At 42.1% G+C, this 16,857-nt stretch overlaps 2 protein-coding genes across 6 annotated transcripts in view; one reads left to right on the forward strand and one right to left on the reverse strand.

Moving 5' to 3' along the window:
- The window catches only part of LOC127008705 (uncharacterized), a 35,398-nt gene extending 26,129 nt beyond the window's left edge, over positions 1 to 9,269 (forward strand). For both annotated transcript variants that reach the window (XM_050881043.1, XM_050881044.1), the window contains exons 43-54: positions 136 to 358; positions 702 to 811; positions 1,849 to 2,059; positions 2,198 to 2,262; positions 2,639 to 2,855; positions 3,151 to 3,644; positions 4,227 to 4,455; positions 5,255 to 5,465; positions 5,857 to 5,926; positions 6,461 to 6,555; positions 6,843 to 6,978; positions 8,973 to 9,269. In XM_050881043.1, the coding sequence (XP_050737000.1) occupies positions 136 to 358; positions 702 to 811; positions 1,849 to 2,059; positions 2,198 to 2,262; positions 2,639 to 2,855; positions 3,151 to 3,644; positions 4,227 to 4,455; positions 5,255 to 5,465; positions 5,857 to 5,926; positions 6,461 to 6,555; positions 6,843 to 6,978; positions 8,973 to 9,098 (2,187 nt within the window). In that variant the 3' untranslated portion in view covers positions 9,099 to 9,269. The remainder of the gene's footprint in view (positions 1 to 135; positions 359 to 701; positions 812 to 1,848; positions 2,060 to 2,197; positions 2,263 to 2,638; positions 2,856 to 3,150; positions 3,645 to 4,226; positions 4,456 to 5,254; positions 5,466 to 5,856; positions 5,927 to 6,460; positions 6,556 to 6,842; positions 6,979 to 8,972) is intronic.
- On the reverse strand, positions 2,697 to 14,832 carry LOC127008706 (integrator complex subunit 13-like). Of its 4 annotated transcripts, none has more exons than XR_007761264.1 (3): positions 14,137 to 14,832; positions 9,344 to 12,051; positions 2,697 to 2,844 (listed from the first exon to the last, which is right to left on the reverse strand). XR_007761264.1 is itself a non-coding variant. In XM_050881045.1 (2 exons), the coding sequence occupies exons 1-2, from the start codon at positions 14,361 to 14,363 to the stop codon at positions 10,176 to 10,178; spliced, it is 2,103 nt and encodes a 700-aa protein (XP_050737002.1). In that variant the 5' UTR covers positions 14,364 to 14,832; the 3' UTR covers positions 9,161 to 10,175. The 4 variants fall into 4 exon arrangements, 1 of the variants encoding a protein (XP_050737002.1); XR_007761266.1 differs by having other exon boundaries at positions 2,746 to 2,892; XR_007761265.1 differs by having other exon boundaries at positions 2,762 to 2,910.
- Between the last annotated feature and the right edge of the window lie 2,025 nt (positions 14,833 to 16,857).

The raw sequence follows: 16,857 nt of genomic DNA on the forward strand, positions 1-16,857 counted from the left end.
TTATATTATCCAATTTGCACCAAAACATAGTGGGCACTGGCAGCTGTGCACCTCACAGCAGTGAATATGAGTAAAACTTCTGTAAACATTTAATGCTACAATGAACCTGTGATCTTCAAAGCCACTTTTCTGCAGATGTCGTGGTTTGATGCAGACCTGGAGCTGAAAATTACCTCAGGCAATGAATCAGAAATCCAGGATCCCAACATTGTCCCGTACATCCACGACGGTGTGATGGGCCTGATGATCACGTCAAGTTTTCTGGACACCACTTACAGCTGCTCCATCAACAATGTTACGCTGGGCAGTACAACATTGATCATCTACCCAAAATACTTGGTTTTAGAAGAGTCTGAAGGTTGGTCATGGAGACAGTATATTATTCAGAAACATTTATCAGGACCTATTTAGCTGCATTATTTGTCATCATAATTGTTACACACATTAATGGCATTTATGTTTGTTTTGTTGCCTTACAATTTTGTATATTTGTATTGTGTGTGGGCTTGATTTCTTTAGTACTAGACAGTGTCAGGAACTGGTAACCTTACACACCACCAACTTTTGGTGCAGGTAAGCCATTTCACTTTTTTTTTTAACTTTCCTCATTATGGTATCTCCATCCAGGACTTTATAAGATGTACTACAAATAATTCATATTTTCTTTATTAAGGTATCAGTTTCACTTAAATTTCCAACAGTTGCAGATCCCTTGAAGTATTTTGTGTCCTCAAGAACTGAAGTGCAGCCTCCTCTGAGCCATCCTGCCACACTAGACTGCTCCGTGGCTAGCAATGTGACCTCCTCTCTGGTAAGTTTTGGCCAGTGACCTTACTGCTCAGGATCCAGAGGGAAGAGCAACAAGCAGAGAACTTTCACTACAAGACAGGGTTGTTTCTAAAAAGCATATTTTTCAATACAGTAAAACTTCAGGTATCTGCATTACATTCCCCGCAACTCAACATTATCCGCAGAGCAACTTGTTGCAAACCAGTCACTGTATCCTCATGAGGTGTAGTTAAGTTAGGGAAAGGGAAATCATCTGTATTAAGAGTGAAATGTAAAAAATCTGCATAATATACAGATAGTGTGAGAGATTTATGCAGGAGAGCACTGGGTGGTGCAGAGCAAGCAGGGAGCCAGTGACTGTCCATCCTACCGCACCTCTGTATACTTGGGTCATGCTGGTGTGACAGAGATGAGCACTGCAGATCATGCAGCCATAGCAAATGCATCTAACTTTACCTTTACTCTTCATTCAGTAAAAAAGCACAGTGACGGCTATATTACACACTCCCTTGATCTTATAAACAGCTGTTTCTTGTTGTTTTGTTAGAAACAGGATCTGCCTTAACTGAGTGGATGGTTATTACTGCCTTGTGACTACTTCCCCTGGGTGGGTAAGGCTGGTCGGGGCTCCAGTACAGGGATATGAGTGGCTAGTGTAACCATAGCTGAACATGCTACAGTGCCATAAAGTCACGAGATCCAGTTTGGCTGTAAGGAAAGCATAGGTTGGTGTGTGACTTTTTCAATATGTCTGGGAGGGTTTTGGTATATAAATTCCTTTGAAACTATCTGGATATTTTATATATACACAAGGTTCTTGGCCTGAACTAATGCAGATACCTGAGGTCTTACTGTAATACATTGAATGAGCAACTTTTTAAATTATTGAAAGACATTGTAAACAAAAACAAAAAAATAAAATAAAATCCTTTGGAGGGAAAGGGCATTGGAGATACAGATTTCTTGAATATGTTTTTTCCATTTTAACCAGTGACGCCCTGACTGGCCATCATGGTTTTATTCCTGAATGCAACAAGAACCTGCCTGATTGCCTTCCAGGTTAGCTGGTGGCGGTATCCAGGGACTACACTTTTGACACAAGGCAGCATTAACTTTGCTGAGCAGGATGGATACAAGTTGGACGTCTCCAATAACTCTTACCTGCTCACTGTCCCTAATGCTACTCTCAAGCATTCTGGATTGTACATCTGTCAAGTTGCTCTCAATGAAGTGGAGTTATACAGGAGAAATTTTTCTATTAATGTTGAAGGTGTGTGGAAAACATTGGTTATTATAATAATTCAAATTTTGTGCCAATGCAGGATAAAAAATGTTCTCTATTTTGAGTAACACTAGACTTATGGACTTAAAAATTTGGCAGAACTGCAATTTCATTTTTATTTCCCAGGATTACTAACAACCCAGCTTGGTGAAAATGTTTCCATCAGTTGCTACTCACCGAAAGGAAAAAATGTGAGTATTGTTTTAGAGCAGAGATGACATGATGCTCAAAACATTAAAGTTCAGTGATATCATTATCATAAATAGTCTGCCTTGCAGTATGATGCTCTAACACATTAATGATGGATCAATGGCACTGTGACCCACATTACTTGATGACACAGCTTTCTTAATTTTCTTAAACTTTATCTTACTCTGTTTTGCATCAGAAATAGAGTAATAACGGTTTTATGAAAATGTAACTCATTTGAAGGTAAAACCTAAATTAATTTTCAATAGAGAGAAAATGTATGTGCATCAAGACTTCATTAGAATGTTTCTTAACTTTCCTATATCCTGTTAGTGTTTGTACAGTGAGGTATGAGAAGTAAATGACGACGACTTTCAGGTGAATTTCCTATACAATGGGAAGGAATTAATGGTGTCAGATGAGAACACAACCAACAAGTATGTTTTGGAGATATCCGAGTCAGATGACGAGGGAGCGGTGTTCACGCTGACGGTGACTGACGTGATGGAGGAGGACTGTGGCGTGTACACTTGTGTCAGCGCTGAACACCCAGACCACGTGTTGCAGGAGACATCAGTGTCCATCTTAGGAGAAGGTGTGACTGTTACTTCATTGGTGGGAAAATTCTGGTTCTGAAATGTGGTATATATCTGAAATAGTGATATAAGTAAAGTTGAAAAGAATATGGCAGGAAAACAGTCCAGAGGTACACAATCATACTTGACCAATCATAGTCAACATAAATAAGAAGAACCACTTTTAGTCACCTATATGTTTGGTTAATATTCTTAAGCTTCATCATATTCCATCAGTTTACCATTATGTTGATGGAAAACTCATCAAATTTTAATCCAGTACTACGAGTTTAACTAGTTAAATATTTTCGGCAGTAACGTCTTTAATAACAACTTCAACTCTGAGGACAACAACCACATCTTTAATAACAACTTCAACTCTGAGGACAACAACCCAAGAAAGTACAACACTGGCAACGACAAAGATGCCAAGTACAGTGACAGAAAGTACAACACCCCATGATTATGATTACTATCCTGTAGACTACAAAGACATGGATGATCCTGAAGTAACAGAGACAACAACAATGAAGACTGTCCCCACAACTGAAGGAACAAGCTCTACAACAGCAACAATACCACCCACAGATACTGCAACCTCAATTTACACAACAGCAGACCCTGTCACTACCACTCCCATGCCCACAACGTTCTCAGTTCCTACCACGGCAATCCCCACAACAACTCCCATGACAACTACAACCACCACTACAACCACTACTACCAGCACCACCACCACCACCACCACCACAGAGCCACCAATGTATGAGGAAATCACATTGAGCTGCAAGGGATATGACTCAGAATATGTAAGTACTATACTGTATTTTAATCTTGCAATTTCAATAAATATTTTTCCTAAGCCTCTTGATGACTAGATAATGGCTTCAGACAGCCAGTCACATGCACAGTGTCTTCCCCACACTTTGTAAGCAATATTATTAAATTTTACAATGTAAGGTCTTATAAAAAAGTTGCAATGCATTTAGGGAAGGGGTTGGGGGGATGGGGAATGGGAAGGCTGGCCTAATTACTAGGCCTTGGTCACACATGTGGCTTCCCCAGGGAGCACACAACCTGACTCCGGGTGAGAGGTCAGGGCAGCGTGCAATGAGCAGTAGAAAAGCTGCCTCAAATTGCTGCCAAATTAACAAGAAGCTTAGATACAGTTTAGGCTCCAGTTCCAAGCTAGAAATAGACATTCAGGATGACGTATTGTATTCAACATTGACTTTAGACATTCATTTTACTGGCATCAACCCTACTCAGCTAGACAGTGATGCCAAATTATGAAATAATCCTCTTTGCCTCATCTGAAACATAGTTAATTCATGAACCATACCTATATTGGAGGTGGAAATCATGATGATGATTAAGAATTCTCTCTGCAGACCATTTGGGATTACAATGGAAGGACTTTGTTCCTTGGCCCAATTGATATGGCTGGGATCCTGGGCACTTCACTCTCAAATGATGGGGACTTGGTGTTAATTGCTGGGCCCTACCCCAACTTACGAGACAATGACACCTACTCGTGTTATTTTGAGTCCGAGGAGTCTGGGGAAGAGGAGCCCGCCCCAGTGCTTGTTGTTATGTACCATCTCACTTTAGTTAATGATGGTAGGTCTAACTAATTTTTGGTGTTTTTAGCACAATGAGTTATGCAAAACTCTTAATGGATTTTAATAGCATGTACATATTAAGGCTGCATGGAATTTCATAAATAATCATTAATAGAATAAGTTGGTGACATCACGGTTATTGTAATTGTTTTTTCACTATTGGCCTCTTAATTCCATTTCTCTCAACTGTCCATTGGCAGTACTGTGTTAGTTTCCATAAATGATAGTTTACATGAGCAGTTTTTTGGTGACTTATTTCCTAGACCTGCAATCAAAACATTCTTGAACAAAACTAACAAATTCTTAGAAATCCAAAGAGTGTCCAAGCAGTAAACTCCTTTGCAGCTTAGTACAGTGTACTCCATGCAAAGCTGAGGTCCTTGGTTTCCCACGACATGTAAATACAGTTGCTGGGGAGTCCAGCTAGGTGTCCTAGTGACACCCAATTTTGCAAATTGATGCCTTCTTGCTCCTAGTCTTGAATATTTTCTTAAATTTTGCTCTTTGTATGTACATAAACACTGACGATGTGGGATATGGCTCAGTCTTGGCCTGGCAGATCCTGAGCCCGGAACACCCGTGTTAATAACACGCCACCATTCCCAGGAAACAGATTAACTGAATTGGAGCTCTGGTGCTAAAAAACTGCTCATGTGAGCTGCAGTTAAAACAACTGTCAATATTGTGTGTATTTAGTTATTTGTTTTATGATGATAATTTTATTTAAGTTGAGCAATCTTATTGAGTCTAATACACATTCTCATTGACATTTTTTTATGATGCCATTTTCCACTCAGTTGCTATGGTGGATGAGAACCTTGTGGGTCCCCCCAATGGCATCCCTCTGCCTGAACCTGAGCCTGAGCCCAAGCCTGTGGTGACGCCAGAGCCACTGCCAGACTTTCAGTTCTCGGGCCTGAAGGAGGAAGAGGTAGCAATCTTAGCAAATTCTGAGAGGATTGGCAACAACTTGATGAAGATCCTTCAAGATGGTGGATTAAATGTCCGGTGAGTCTGTTACGTATGCTCATTCACAGGGAGTGGTCACAAAAAATTTAGTTTGTCAGAGGGGATTGATGTGCCTTTCCTCACATCATATCACTATTTAGAATGAAAGATATGATACATATCATGGAAAAATTTAACCTATAAAACACCAAAGTTCCTGGCCTCAAAACTCATAAATACAATGGTTTTGTTAGACACTGTTGAAAGGAAAAGGGATTTATGTCAGTGTTTGTGATCATGCAATTTAATGATCATCACAAAAAATGAATATTGAGAATATGACTTTTTTTTAAATGGGGTAAATGTCATCAAATAGTTTAAGTAACTAAACACAAGAGAATCATTGCTTTGATAATGCCTGAACATCATAGCTGCAATGTTCATGTTGCAGGCTACTGGACACACTGTGCCAGCCACCCAACAGCACCCGTGGCTGGCAGGCAGCAAAGACAGCGCAGGAGGTAAGGATTCAAGGCTGTGGATACTTTGAGGGAAAAAGAAGTTGAGGCTTGGGTTCACTTTTCAAGAGTGGATTCTTGATTGTTACTGTCAATTAGTGTGTCCACATGACAAGTTTCTGCAACTTACTATTTACTTTCTGTATTGAGGATTGCATTATAAATTTTAGGGAGTGAATTTATCATTTGAGTAAACAAATATTGTACCCTTGCCTCCATGAGCATGTGTTTGATCCCACCCAGAACACTTAGCCCATAGTCTATCCAGGTGTTCATCCTCCCTCTTGAATGCTCTTTACTCTCAAGTGGACATTGGCTTTTCAATCCAACTTTTTATGCAGTTCTGACAATTTACTCTCAAGACATATCTTTTACTTTTGTAGCATCCTTTATTGAAATTTTAGAGTATATTTCATCCGCAGTCAATCTGCAAACTTTTTTTCACTTTCCCTAATTCAAATTTACACTTAGAAGTTACTTAAAATAAAAGTGCAAAGAATAAACAAGACATTGTGTTAATCCCACGCGCATCAACAGGTGTGTGAGGATGAGGCACGAAGCACAGGAGACCTAGGGCCCACCCAGAGTGTCTTCATAGGCATCGACTTCTTTGTGGAGGTTGTCAAATCAAGGTTAGTTCTCCTTAAGGCATTAAATTCATTACTGACTTACTAAGGAAGCCATGCAGATTTGTCGTTTATGCATTCTGAGACACACTTAATTAGTGTCCTTACAGAATCACTTTTTGCCAGATGTGAGTGAGGGGTTAGAGAGATTCATTGCATACCATCTCAAGATGGGTATAAAAGTGACCAACCCTAAGCTTATGCAGTTATGAAATTTAAATGTTATTCCCATTATAAGACTTTAATTATTGATATATTACACAGGGAAGTAAACTATACTACTTATCTTTCAGCTGGTTTGCAGTGACGCAGTTATATGTGAACAACATCAAATTTAATGTGTCTATGAATGTCTTTGCTCCTATGTCTCCTGTCCCCAGCAGCAACATCATTCCAAGTTATTTAGGTTATGAACCACCCCAGATAGAGGTAAGAACAAAATAGATATTCCTTTATTTTATTTTACTCATGTTGTACTTGAAGACGGGCTGAGCCATGGGGTTGGGAGTGGCAGAATTAGGCATTCAGATGCTGTCATTGTTTTATAACAGGTAGGGCAAACCATTTGTTTTTACAGCAACTAGGTGATGAATTCTTTTTTGCTTTTGGTGTGGCCAGGGAGACAGAAGGGGCACCCGCCCACAGAACCATTCCAGAGATTAACTTTCAGAGGGCTCTGCGTGTGAGCTCCTGGAATGTCCTGAGCCTCTCAGATGATCACTGACTGCTTTACCTATTGAATGAGATTAGTAGTCTCAAGGGGGATATATTGTGACTCTGAGACAGAGAGTCCTGGCAATTACTCCATGAGACTGATTCAAGACCAATTACCTGCATAGTCTCTAAATGCTAACTTTGGCTCTACGGGCACGGTTTAGAAGAGGACTAACCCTTTCCATACCGTGACGCCGTCGGACGCCCATCGGCGTCGCCAGATTGAAGGGGTTAAGCAGGATTGAAGTCCAAGAATCATGCCATGTGCCTGCGGTATTCACAAACTAAGCTAGTGACTCAATTCTTGTTTCCTGAAGTAGTCACTGGTTTGGCACAAAGTCATTCCAGCGATACCCCCATGATCCTGCAAAGGCACTTGGTACCAAAGGCATTGACAAACCTCTGAAAGTTGATATTCATTGTCCATGTCTCACAGCCATACAGTAAGCCAGTACGAGTATACAGTGTTGTCAGTTCCTGTACAGAAGGACAAAGATCTGGATCTTCTCTCTAAATGATGACTGAAAGGGGCAGACTGATGCCTTTGGACTCTCTAAATACAGTAAACCCTCTGGTATCTGGGTTAATAGAGCCACAGGGGCACACGGGAAAAAAAAAAAAAAAATATATATATATATATATATATATATATATATATATATATATATATATATATATATATATATATATCTATATATATATCAGAGAGAGAGAGAGAGAGAGAGAGAGAGACTGACTGACTGGTCATAGGAAAAGGAATAAGATGAAGAGGAGCTACTAGACAGTAACAAAAAACACAACAAACAAATGACACATTATATGCTGGAGGAGGAAGGGAGAGGGGCAGGGAGTGGGGGCAGAGAGGGGGAGGAGGGAGGCAGCAGCCAATCAAGAGATATCACGTGTAACATCACTGCAGGGGGTGGGGCTAGACTCCGCGGGACAAAAACCTGACAACCTTTCGTAAATATGCGCCCGGACAGAGCTTAGAGGCATTGCGCGGGCAATATGAACGACTTTTGGCGGTGCATGACAATTTTTAAAAAAATTTTTGGAAAAAATCAAATATTTTTAAAAATTCTTGGATACGGGTGAGGTCGGATACGGTGCACCCAGATAACTGAGGGTTTTTACTGTAATGACTTATAGAGGCAGACTGATGTCTTTGGGGTATTGCTGGAAAGACTGTGTCAAACCAGTGATTCCTCAGTGAGACTGACTTGAGGCCTATTACCTGCATAGTCCATGAACATGTCCATGAAATGTGCCAGGCTACCCAAAAGTCAACCCTGCTCATCAGGAAATTTCTGTAAAAGACAACCCAGAGTGGAGGAGGCCCCAGTTGTAGGGTAGGCAAGGCAGTGTGCCCTCCAGAATGTGCCCCCAATGATTGATGAATTAATTATTCAATATATTTTTAAATCAAAGGTGCTACACCCTTCTTCAGTGATCACTTATAGGTCTAACCTTCATCACATCCAACATTGAAAAAGTTAACTAGATTTAATAGCTCAGCACCCTTGTTCTACCATGCTATCCATGAACTAACCATTGTTCCGTGAAAATTCATAAATAATTGTATCTAGGTCATGGAAAGTATAAAGTTTTATCTCCATTTGAAACCATCACATGTCATTGCCCCATGAGCTAGCTCCAACCACTGAGGGTTCAGTTAACATAATTCTGATATTACAATCTTGTGCCCACAGGTAACTGAATCATGGTGGAACACTGTGCAGGGTGTGGACAACCCCTTTAGCAATAGTCTTTTAGCCACGATACACGTCCTGCAGGAGTCCTACCTCAACTCATTAAAGGAAAACGGTGCATTTTAAAATAAGGAGAGAGGTGTTATAATTGTCACCTGTTTAGGGTGAAGGGTGGAAGGATTCATCAGTATTAGAACAATTTTGTATTTCAAAAAGAAAAAAAGTATGATTTATGTATGTATGGAGCAGGGGAAAGGCATGACTTTTTATAATAATATATGTGAGTAAGAACTACAAGAGTTTTCTCTACCCTGTGATATTAGTGCTGTAGTTAATGGGCTACAAAGTATCAACAATTGGTACCACCATACCTGCTAATGCCTCCACCATGAGGCTTCTTCAGAACAGTGGCTGTGTTTGAATCTAAACTTGTTCCTGTCCAGACACCCAATCCTTCCAGTAACTAGTCCTTTGAGGCTCCCACCATCACGCTGGGAAATTCATCTAATCTGTCATCCACTTTCACGGGGCTTTTTTTGTTCTCACTGGCTTGCATAGATTTGGTCAAACCTCTTCAGGGTGGCATAAATGACAACCACCCTAAATAATTTTCTTCGTTCTATCAAGTTTGCTACACATTCCAAGAACATTTAGATTTTTCTTACTTATTTACAGTACAGGCACTTCTCAACTTTTCAATCACTGCACCAGTTTAATATCCTACTCACGTGCATTTCAGTGCTGGTGCACATAAGCCAGCATTTGTTTATTTTTTTTACATCCCTGCTTAGCATACTCCCTTTTCTATGATACACTTCAGGGATTTCACAAATCTCTTTTTTTGTCCATGCTTGACCAGATCAAACAAAAACACTTCAGCTCACTCTTGTCAACATTTACGGTCACAAAATAGTTTTAAGCTTCATTACTTTGTCCACATACTTTTGCAAAGCAACACCTTGCTTTTCATTCCCTTCAACTGGCAGTTTCCTTTTCTTTGTTAGTATCATCAAACATGTCACTAGTTTACATGTATAAAATTTTTAACAAAATAATCAGGTACTGTATGATTGAACTACTCTACAAAGCCTAGGAAATATTTCCTAGTGACTTGTCAATACTTTTTCATGACTGGATAATACTATATTGCAATAACTGTAATGAATGATATTACAAATATTGAGAAAGCTAAAACAGGTCATCTCAATTCTTTTTCCTTGATCCACTGTCATCTTTGTCCTTGTCTTTCTGAAAGTTGATATAGAGTTTGGTGACATTTCCCTCTGCTCGTAACCGTCCTTGAAACTCGAGACAACGGCGAGACTGTTCCGAGGAGACCTTATTCTCCCACAATGTAAGGAGGCTGACCCCACTGCTGCGTCCCATGGGGGTCAGAGGCGGAGGAGCAGTGCGCCGCCGCTTGCTGTCAGGGAGGGGAAGGTCAGGAGACATGTGCTTCATTCCTCCCATGTTGAAATCTACCTTCTCTCGATCAGTCATGATGTCGTCCAACTCCTTCAAAGCTTGGGCTATGTCGACCTTCTCATCGCTTTTGTATTCTGGTGTTGATGCTTTGTTGTGGCAGTCCATGAAACACTTTAATACCTTCTCATGGGCTGGGGAGTGCAAGTGTACCTGTAAATACTGCTCCAGCTCTGCCCACACTGCCCTGTACTGGTCCTCCCGCTTCATGCCCTTGCCCCGCTGCCCAGCCATGGGGGACGGCAGAGGGTCTCCACGAGCCTCCATACTCATCAGACAGAGAATCACTTGCTTACATTCAACAACTTCATCATCTGTCAGAGTGTCCTTGACCATCAATGTGGTGAGTGGCTCAACCTGCGGACCCAAGGTGAAGAGTGATGTGGTTGAGAGTGTGATGGGCCAGTACTTGGTGTGTCTGCTCAATTGTTCACGACTCTTTGCCAGGGGTGATGATGATGATGCTTCGTCACTACCCAGGGCTGATGCTGGATAAGGGGCCAGTTTGTTTGCCTTGATGAATTCTCCAAAGTCTGGGATCCTGTAATCAGTAACACGGCCTCCACAGCCTTCACTAATGGAGGGAGGGTCTTCCAGGATGCTGCGAGATGTGTACATGGTATGGATATATATGTCCCCTCCATGGCAGGCCAGCATATGGGATATGACTTTGCTTCCTGACTTGCGAGGCATTTCCAGCATGACCCAACGGCCATTCAGCAGAAAGTTTGTCAAGCAGGATGAGGGTCGACTGTTAACATCGACAGAGGTAATCCTGTAGGCGGAGGAACAGTGCTGCAGCTCAATGTTGGCATTGCTGCGTGGTGTGCACCACTTCAGGGTCACTGTTTCATAATCTGCACCCTCACGGTAAGTCTTCAGGTGAGCAGTTTCTGTTGGTATGCCTTTGAGGATGGCAGCGTGGGCAGCGGCTGGATGGAACAACTCAACGTCATAGTTGGCCGAGGAACTGGCATTCTGCTCCTCCTTCATGGGTATGCCAGTTACTGTGGTGGAGGCGAGGTCATAATGCTTCAACACCAGGTTGCAGAGCTTTGGTGCCAAACTCATGCCACCCTGGAGGTTGGTGAACTCACAGGACATGATAGTCGACACGTCGGGCCATGTCCGACGGGAAACAGGGCACCCAGGACCATCAGGCCACAGGTTGAGGAGCACCAGATCACAGTGGTTAATGGCCATCAAGTTGTCTGTTGCTGCAGCCCCCTTGTTCAAGTGTAAAAGTGTATCATGAAACTTGTCTTTTAGTGCTTTTATTTCCTCTTCTGTGTCAAATTTGGACACCAAAATAATTCTTCCCTTGTTGAGAACTTTCGTAGCACTCTCTGTAAGAGAGGTTCGCTTCTCATGCTGGACAGCAGAAGGCTCCGTCAAAATTTCAATGGCAGTTCTGAGGCCCTTAAAGAGGTCCAGCTTACCTGGATCAATGGCTTTAGCTGGTCCAAGCATCATGAAGGCAGTCATGAGGCTTGTTAGGTTTTGGTCCTCTGAACTCCAGGATGACAGTTTGTGGGCCATTTTGTCAACAGCAACAAAACGTATTAGTCTGGAGCCTGGAAATATGTCCCACACAATCCTGAAAAAAATAACAACAATCTAGTATTGTCATAATATGCAGCCTATTTCTGACAGTAGTGACAGTGCATAATCCAATAAGAAGAGGGGCAGTGGACATCATGTGTTATGCACTTGTACAGATGCCCTGCGTATTATTATCAAGATTAATATGGGGACCCCTATTATGGATGTCAAAAGTGAAATAACTGTACCTAGAAAAAGACAAATTAATAGCAATCCCCTTTGAATTCACTCTTCAAAAACTACTGATAATTCATGAAGGCAGGAAATGATCATGAGAAAACCCAACACTGAATTTACAAAGGAAATATTACATAACCTATAAAAAATTACATATTCTAGAATGTACATGGAAAATTATATAAAAAAAAAAAAAAGTAGAGATAATTAATTGTTTGAATTTATGAAAGATGGAGAGAATGTGAAGTGAATGGGATACAAGTGAGAAGACTTCTTAAGGATAGTCAAAAGAGGGTAGATGAAAATTTTTGAAGGAAGCAGCAAGGAGGAAGTCATGGAGTGATTGCATACATGTGAAAGATAGCAAGGCAATAAGGGATGGATGGAGAGGATACTTCAAAAAAGTTAAGAATGAAGGAACAGTAGGGAAAGCAAATTTGATATTCTTGGGTATGGCAGTGGAAAGGAGTAGTTCGCTAGGACAGGGTGATGAACAGAGAGGAGGCAAGGAAAGCACTGAAGAGCTTGAGGGGTGGGTGAATTCTTTGGTGCAGATGAGGGCAGAAATGCAGAGCTATTTTTAATAATAACATTGTTTAAAAAAAATCCCCCTTCGGCACAACATCTGTGGTCCTATGCCAGAGAGAGACAGAAGGGGAAGGACTTATAGAAGGGAACAGATCCCAGGAGATGGGACACAACTCCCGATTAATACCCGGTACCCATTCACTGCTAGGTGGACAGGGGCGTAGGGTATCGGAAAAGCCACACAAATTTTTCCACTCTGTGTGGGAATCAAACCCGGGCTCTCTTGGTTGTGAGCCAAGTGTGCTAACCACTGCACCACGAAGTCCCCGGCTTACAGACGAAAACGGGATCAAACGTGCTCCGGGATATGTTCGCCCAAAAGGCAATTACCAGCTAACATTAGCAAGTGCTTTTCATCGGCCAATCAGCGAGTAGGTATAACCACAGCACACAGCAGTCAAGTTCCCATAGGAATGTTTTGAAGAATAAAATATAGAATATAATGCTCTTTGAGACCCAGAAAGTTGGTGTTGTATAAAGAAATATTTATTTTCTTGTCATTTCACATTAAAAAGAACCTGAAAATGACATAAGGCATGGGAAAGAAGGGAAGATGCTGCATTTTCTAATGACATTTCGCATCTTTTTGAACGCTAGGCAGCGTTGTCCAACTCTAATTCATGGCTATGACTTTAATCCCGGAGCAGAGCTGTTTATTCCTATGTTGGTGCATTTCTTGCACCATCTCTTAACATAATCATCATGTGCGGTGAGGAAATATACATTTTTGCAATATCATAGTTGACATCAAGCTTAAACAAGGAGAAAATTGAGTTGGTTCACCACTCATACATGCCACCTGCCACCCTGCCACCGAGAATTTGTTTGCCGCTGGATGAGGGGCATATACAAAGGATTAAGCACAGGTGATCTGTAGTCATCCTCTAGGAACAAAACGTCGAATTCCTCCACCTTCCTACTTCTGACAGTGTGCACTCCAAGTACCTGGGTCTGAAGAGTGATGTACACGAGTTATTCCCGGGCGGCGGCTCCTGTCTAATTCATGTTCAGTAAAAATGCTATTTTGTATGCGATCGTTTGACTTCTTACCTGGATGACCTTTCCCTATGAGCCATGCTTGGGTGAACCGTCAGGCAAAGAACAGAAAGGCCTCACCAACCAATGCACCAGCCTATCCAAACTCATCAAACAGGAGTGAGGTTGAAAAATATGGAGATAAAACGAACAGGGAAAGGAATAAAAGACGGATGAGAGGAAGGCTGGACGGCCAGACAAACTTTTTCTTATAACATAATCTAATATTAAAGACACAGGCACTACACTACTGCAAACGCCTTATCAGTGGTCGCCTCACCTGCAGTACTCGGTGATGGCCTCCACGGCACAGGTCCAGAGGGTCTTGGTGACGGGGCGCAGCGGGATGAGGTTGAGAGGCTGGGGGAGAGCCGCGCCGCCACCCCCGGACCCGTTGCTGCCGCCGCGCCCCTTGCTGAAGCTGTCCACCTCCAGGCGCACCCCCGAGGAGGCCGTCAGGGTGTGGTCCAGCACGAACACCGTCTTGTGGCTCGTGGGGAAGGTCATGGCGGCGGGGAATGGCTTGAGGTCTGAGGAGCAGCCGTGTTGACGTTGGGAGCCTCGATCTTGATCTTGATGTCACAGGTGGCTTGAGATTTCTCCCAGCCAGGCCTTTTTATCGGCAGCTCCTGTGATTGGTGATTGATAATTTATCGTTGCAGGTAAATAACAAGGGAGAAGGGAGGAACATGCCATCCCAACCCCCAGGCAGGACAGAGTGTGATTATAAAACTAGTGATACATGCAGAAAAAAACAATACATACAGAAAATCGGTGTTCAGCTACTCGGGGCAAGATGTCATTCCCTACAGCTTGCACGCCACATGCTCTCAGGAACTCTTTCATCGCCTCAATCACTCGTCCACTCGTCTCTCCACTCAGCCCCAGCAGCAGCACCATCCACTCCCTTATTACAGTCCTCCCATTCACTCCACGTCCCAGTAAATATTGTTCTCCGTTTAATCGTTCACTCACTCGACACAGGTTCATGAAAACTATAAAGTATCTAATAATCTCCACTTTGATGTATACAAATTGCAATGCCCTTTCCTCTATCTCTGTTTGCCTGTACCTTCGCAGACATTCACTTACATTGATAACTAAATACTGTATATCTTCCTTTTCTATATAAACCCTCCCCTTTATTTGCTATTATATGTATGGCTGGATGCGGGGTTTGGGAGGGTGAAGAGCCAGTCATATATACAAGATAATGCTAATGTTTAAATCCTTCATAACTCTTTCCAGTGACCAATATTTACTGTAAGGATTTTGAGGGTTCCTTTTTACCAGTTGTGCTCATAAAACCAATAGGACTAGTTCAGCATTCCAAGACAATCATCTCTGTCTGTCTGTCTGTCTTTATACATATTATGGACCAGACAGAATCTCCTCCAGTTTACTCGGCATCTCAGCAAATTTTTCCTCCTAAATACCTTTCGCTCCCATGACATCATATAAAAAGATATAAAAGCAATTCAAAAGCAAGAGCTAATTCTAAAACTCGTCTTCCACTGAGGAGCGAGAGCCTGTTTGCATCATCAAATTCATAACCTAACACGAGACATTTTCAACTATCAGCATCCTGCCCCCTCTCTATAGTTTCCCTCTTTCTCTATTTCATCTTCAAAAGCGGCCTAACACACGCTATTTTCAACTATCATCATCCTACATCCTCTCTAGTTTTCCCTCTTTCTCTATTTCATCCTCAAAAGCGGCCTAACACACGCTATTTTCAACTATCATCATCCTACATCCTCTATAGTTTTCCCTCTTTCTCTATTCCATCCTCAAAAGCGGCGTAACCACGATTCTATATATGGTAGTTGATGCGAGGCAGTCATTAAGGGGACGCATCCTGCTCCCTGCGAGGCTAACAGCAGATTACAACACTCTCCGGCCCTGAATTGCTTGCTCACGCTCCCGATCTCTTCACAGGCACGCTCATTCCACAAGAGGAAGCAAATGAGTGCCTGCGTGGTTGTCTGAGTTATTGCAATGGCCTTCCATGCATACCGTACACACAAGGAGCGCCGTATTCCTAAAGGTCACGGCGCCTCAGTATGCTCCTGTCTGATAAGCCTGTCGTGAAAGTTGCTGGCATTTTCGTAACTTTTGTGATGTTAGTTGTAGCTAGTTGTGGACGACCTCTGCGTCTTGGAAAATCACCCAAGAAAATCTGGTTAGTCTTTGCTGTGGTCTTGGAAAATAGTCGTCCTGGGAGCCTGATACGATTAAGAATATGGACCTAAATCGTGTCCTAGAATTTGTATACATGCACAAAGAAGCTACAGACAACCTTTAACATTACAAGACATTTATGAAGACTGACATTACTGGGTCATTTTTTTTTTATATAAATACGCTAGCTGGTTTCAAGGTTTGGGGTGTCATGTCTTGTATCTGCCTAATAAATCAGCGTATTTCTGGGGTAGGGGGTGGGGGGGGCTAAACGGGCTATAGCCTCCCCAATATTTTTAAAATACCCCTGAAAGTGTTTCATTAAAAAAAAAAAAAAATCCTCAGCGACGCATGCTCGATCGCCTCCCCCCCCTCCCTGCTCTTTATAATTTTGATAATGCATTAAAAAAAAAACATTCCCCATTTTCGTCCTTAGTGAGAGCACACGTCAGGTACACACTTGTCTATTCCAGTACCTGCTCTTTATAAATTCTGATTAGACATTAAAAAAAAACCTCATTTCCCATTTTCTTCCTTTGAGAGGGCTCCAGTCAGACGTTCCTTAGGGCGAAAGCAGGACAGCGTGACGAAAGTGGCCGCTGGAACTGAATCACTAATTATACCTGAGGGGAGAAAGCGGCTGGCGGAGGGGGGGGGGGCTGGACCAGGGTGCATGCCAGCCATATTTCGAACCGGACAAAATCGTTGAAATTGACTCTGCATCTCGGCAAAATTTTCCTCTTGTTCCTCTCGTTCCCCTTATACCATACATAAAAAAATTGATATATGAGAACACCAAAGGGAAATATAAACCCAAAAA

Source organism: Eriocheir sinensis, chromosome 38, assembly GCF_024679095.1.
Source record: "Eriocheir sinensis breed Jianghai 21 chromosome 38, ASM2467909v1, whole genome shotgun sequence".
NCBI lineage: Eukaryota > Metazoa > Arthropoda > Malacostraca > Decapoda > Varunidae > Eriocheir > Eriocheir sinensis.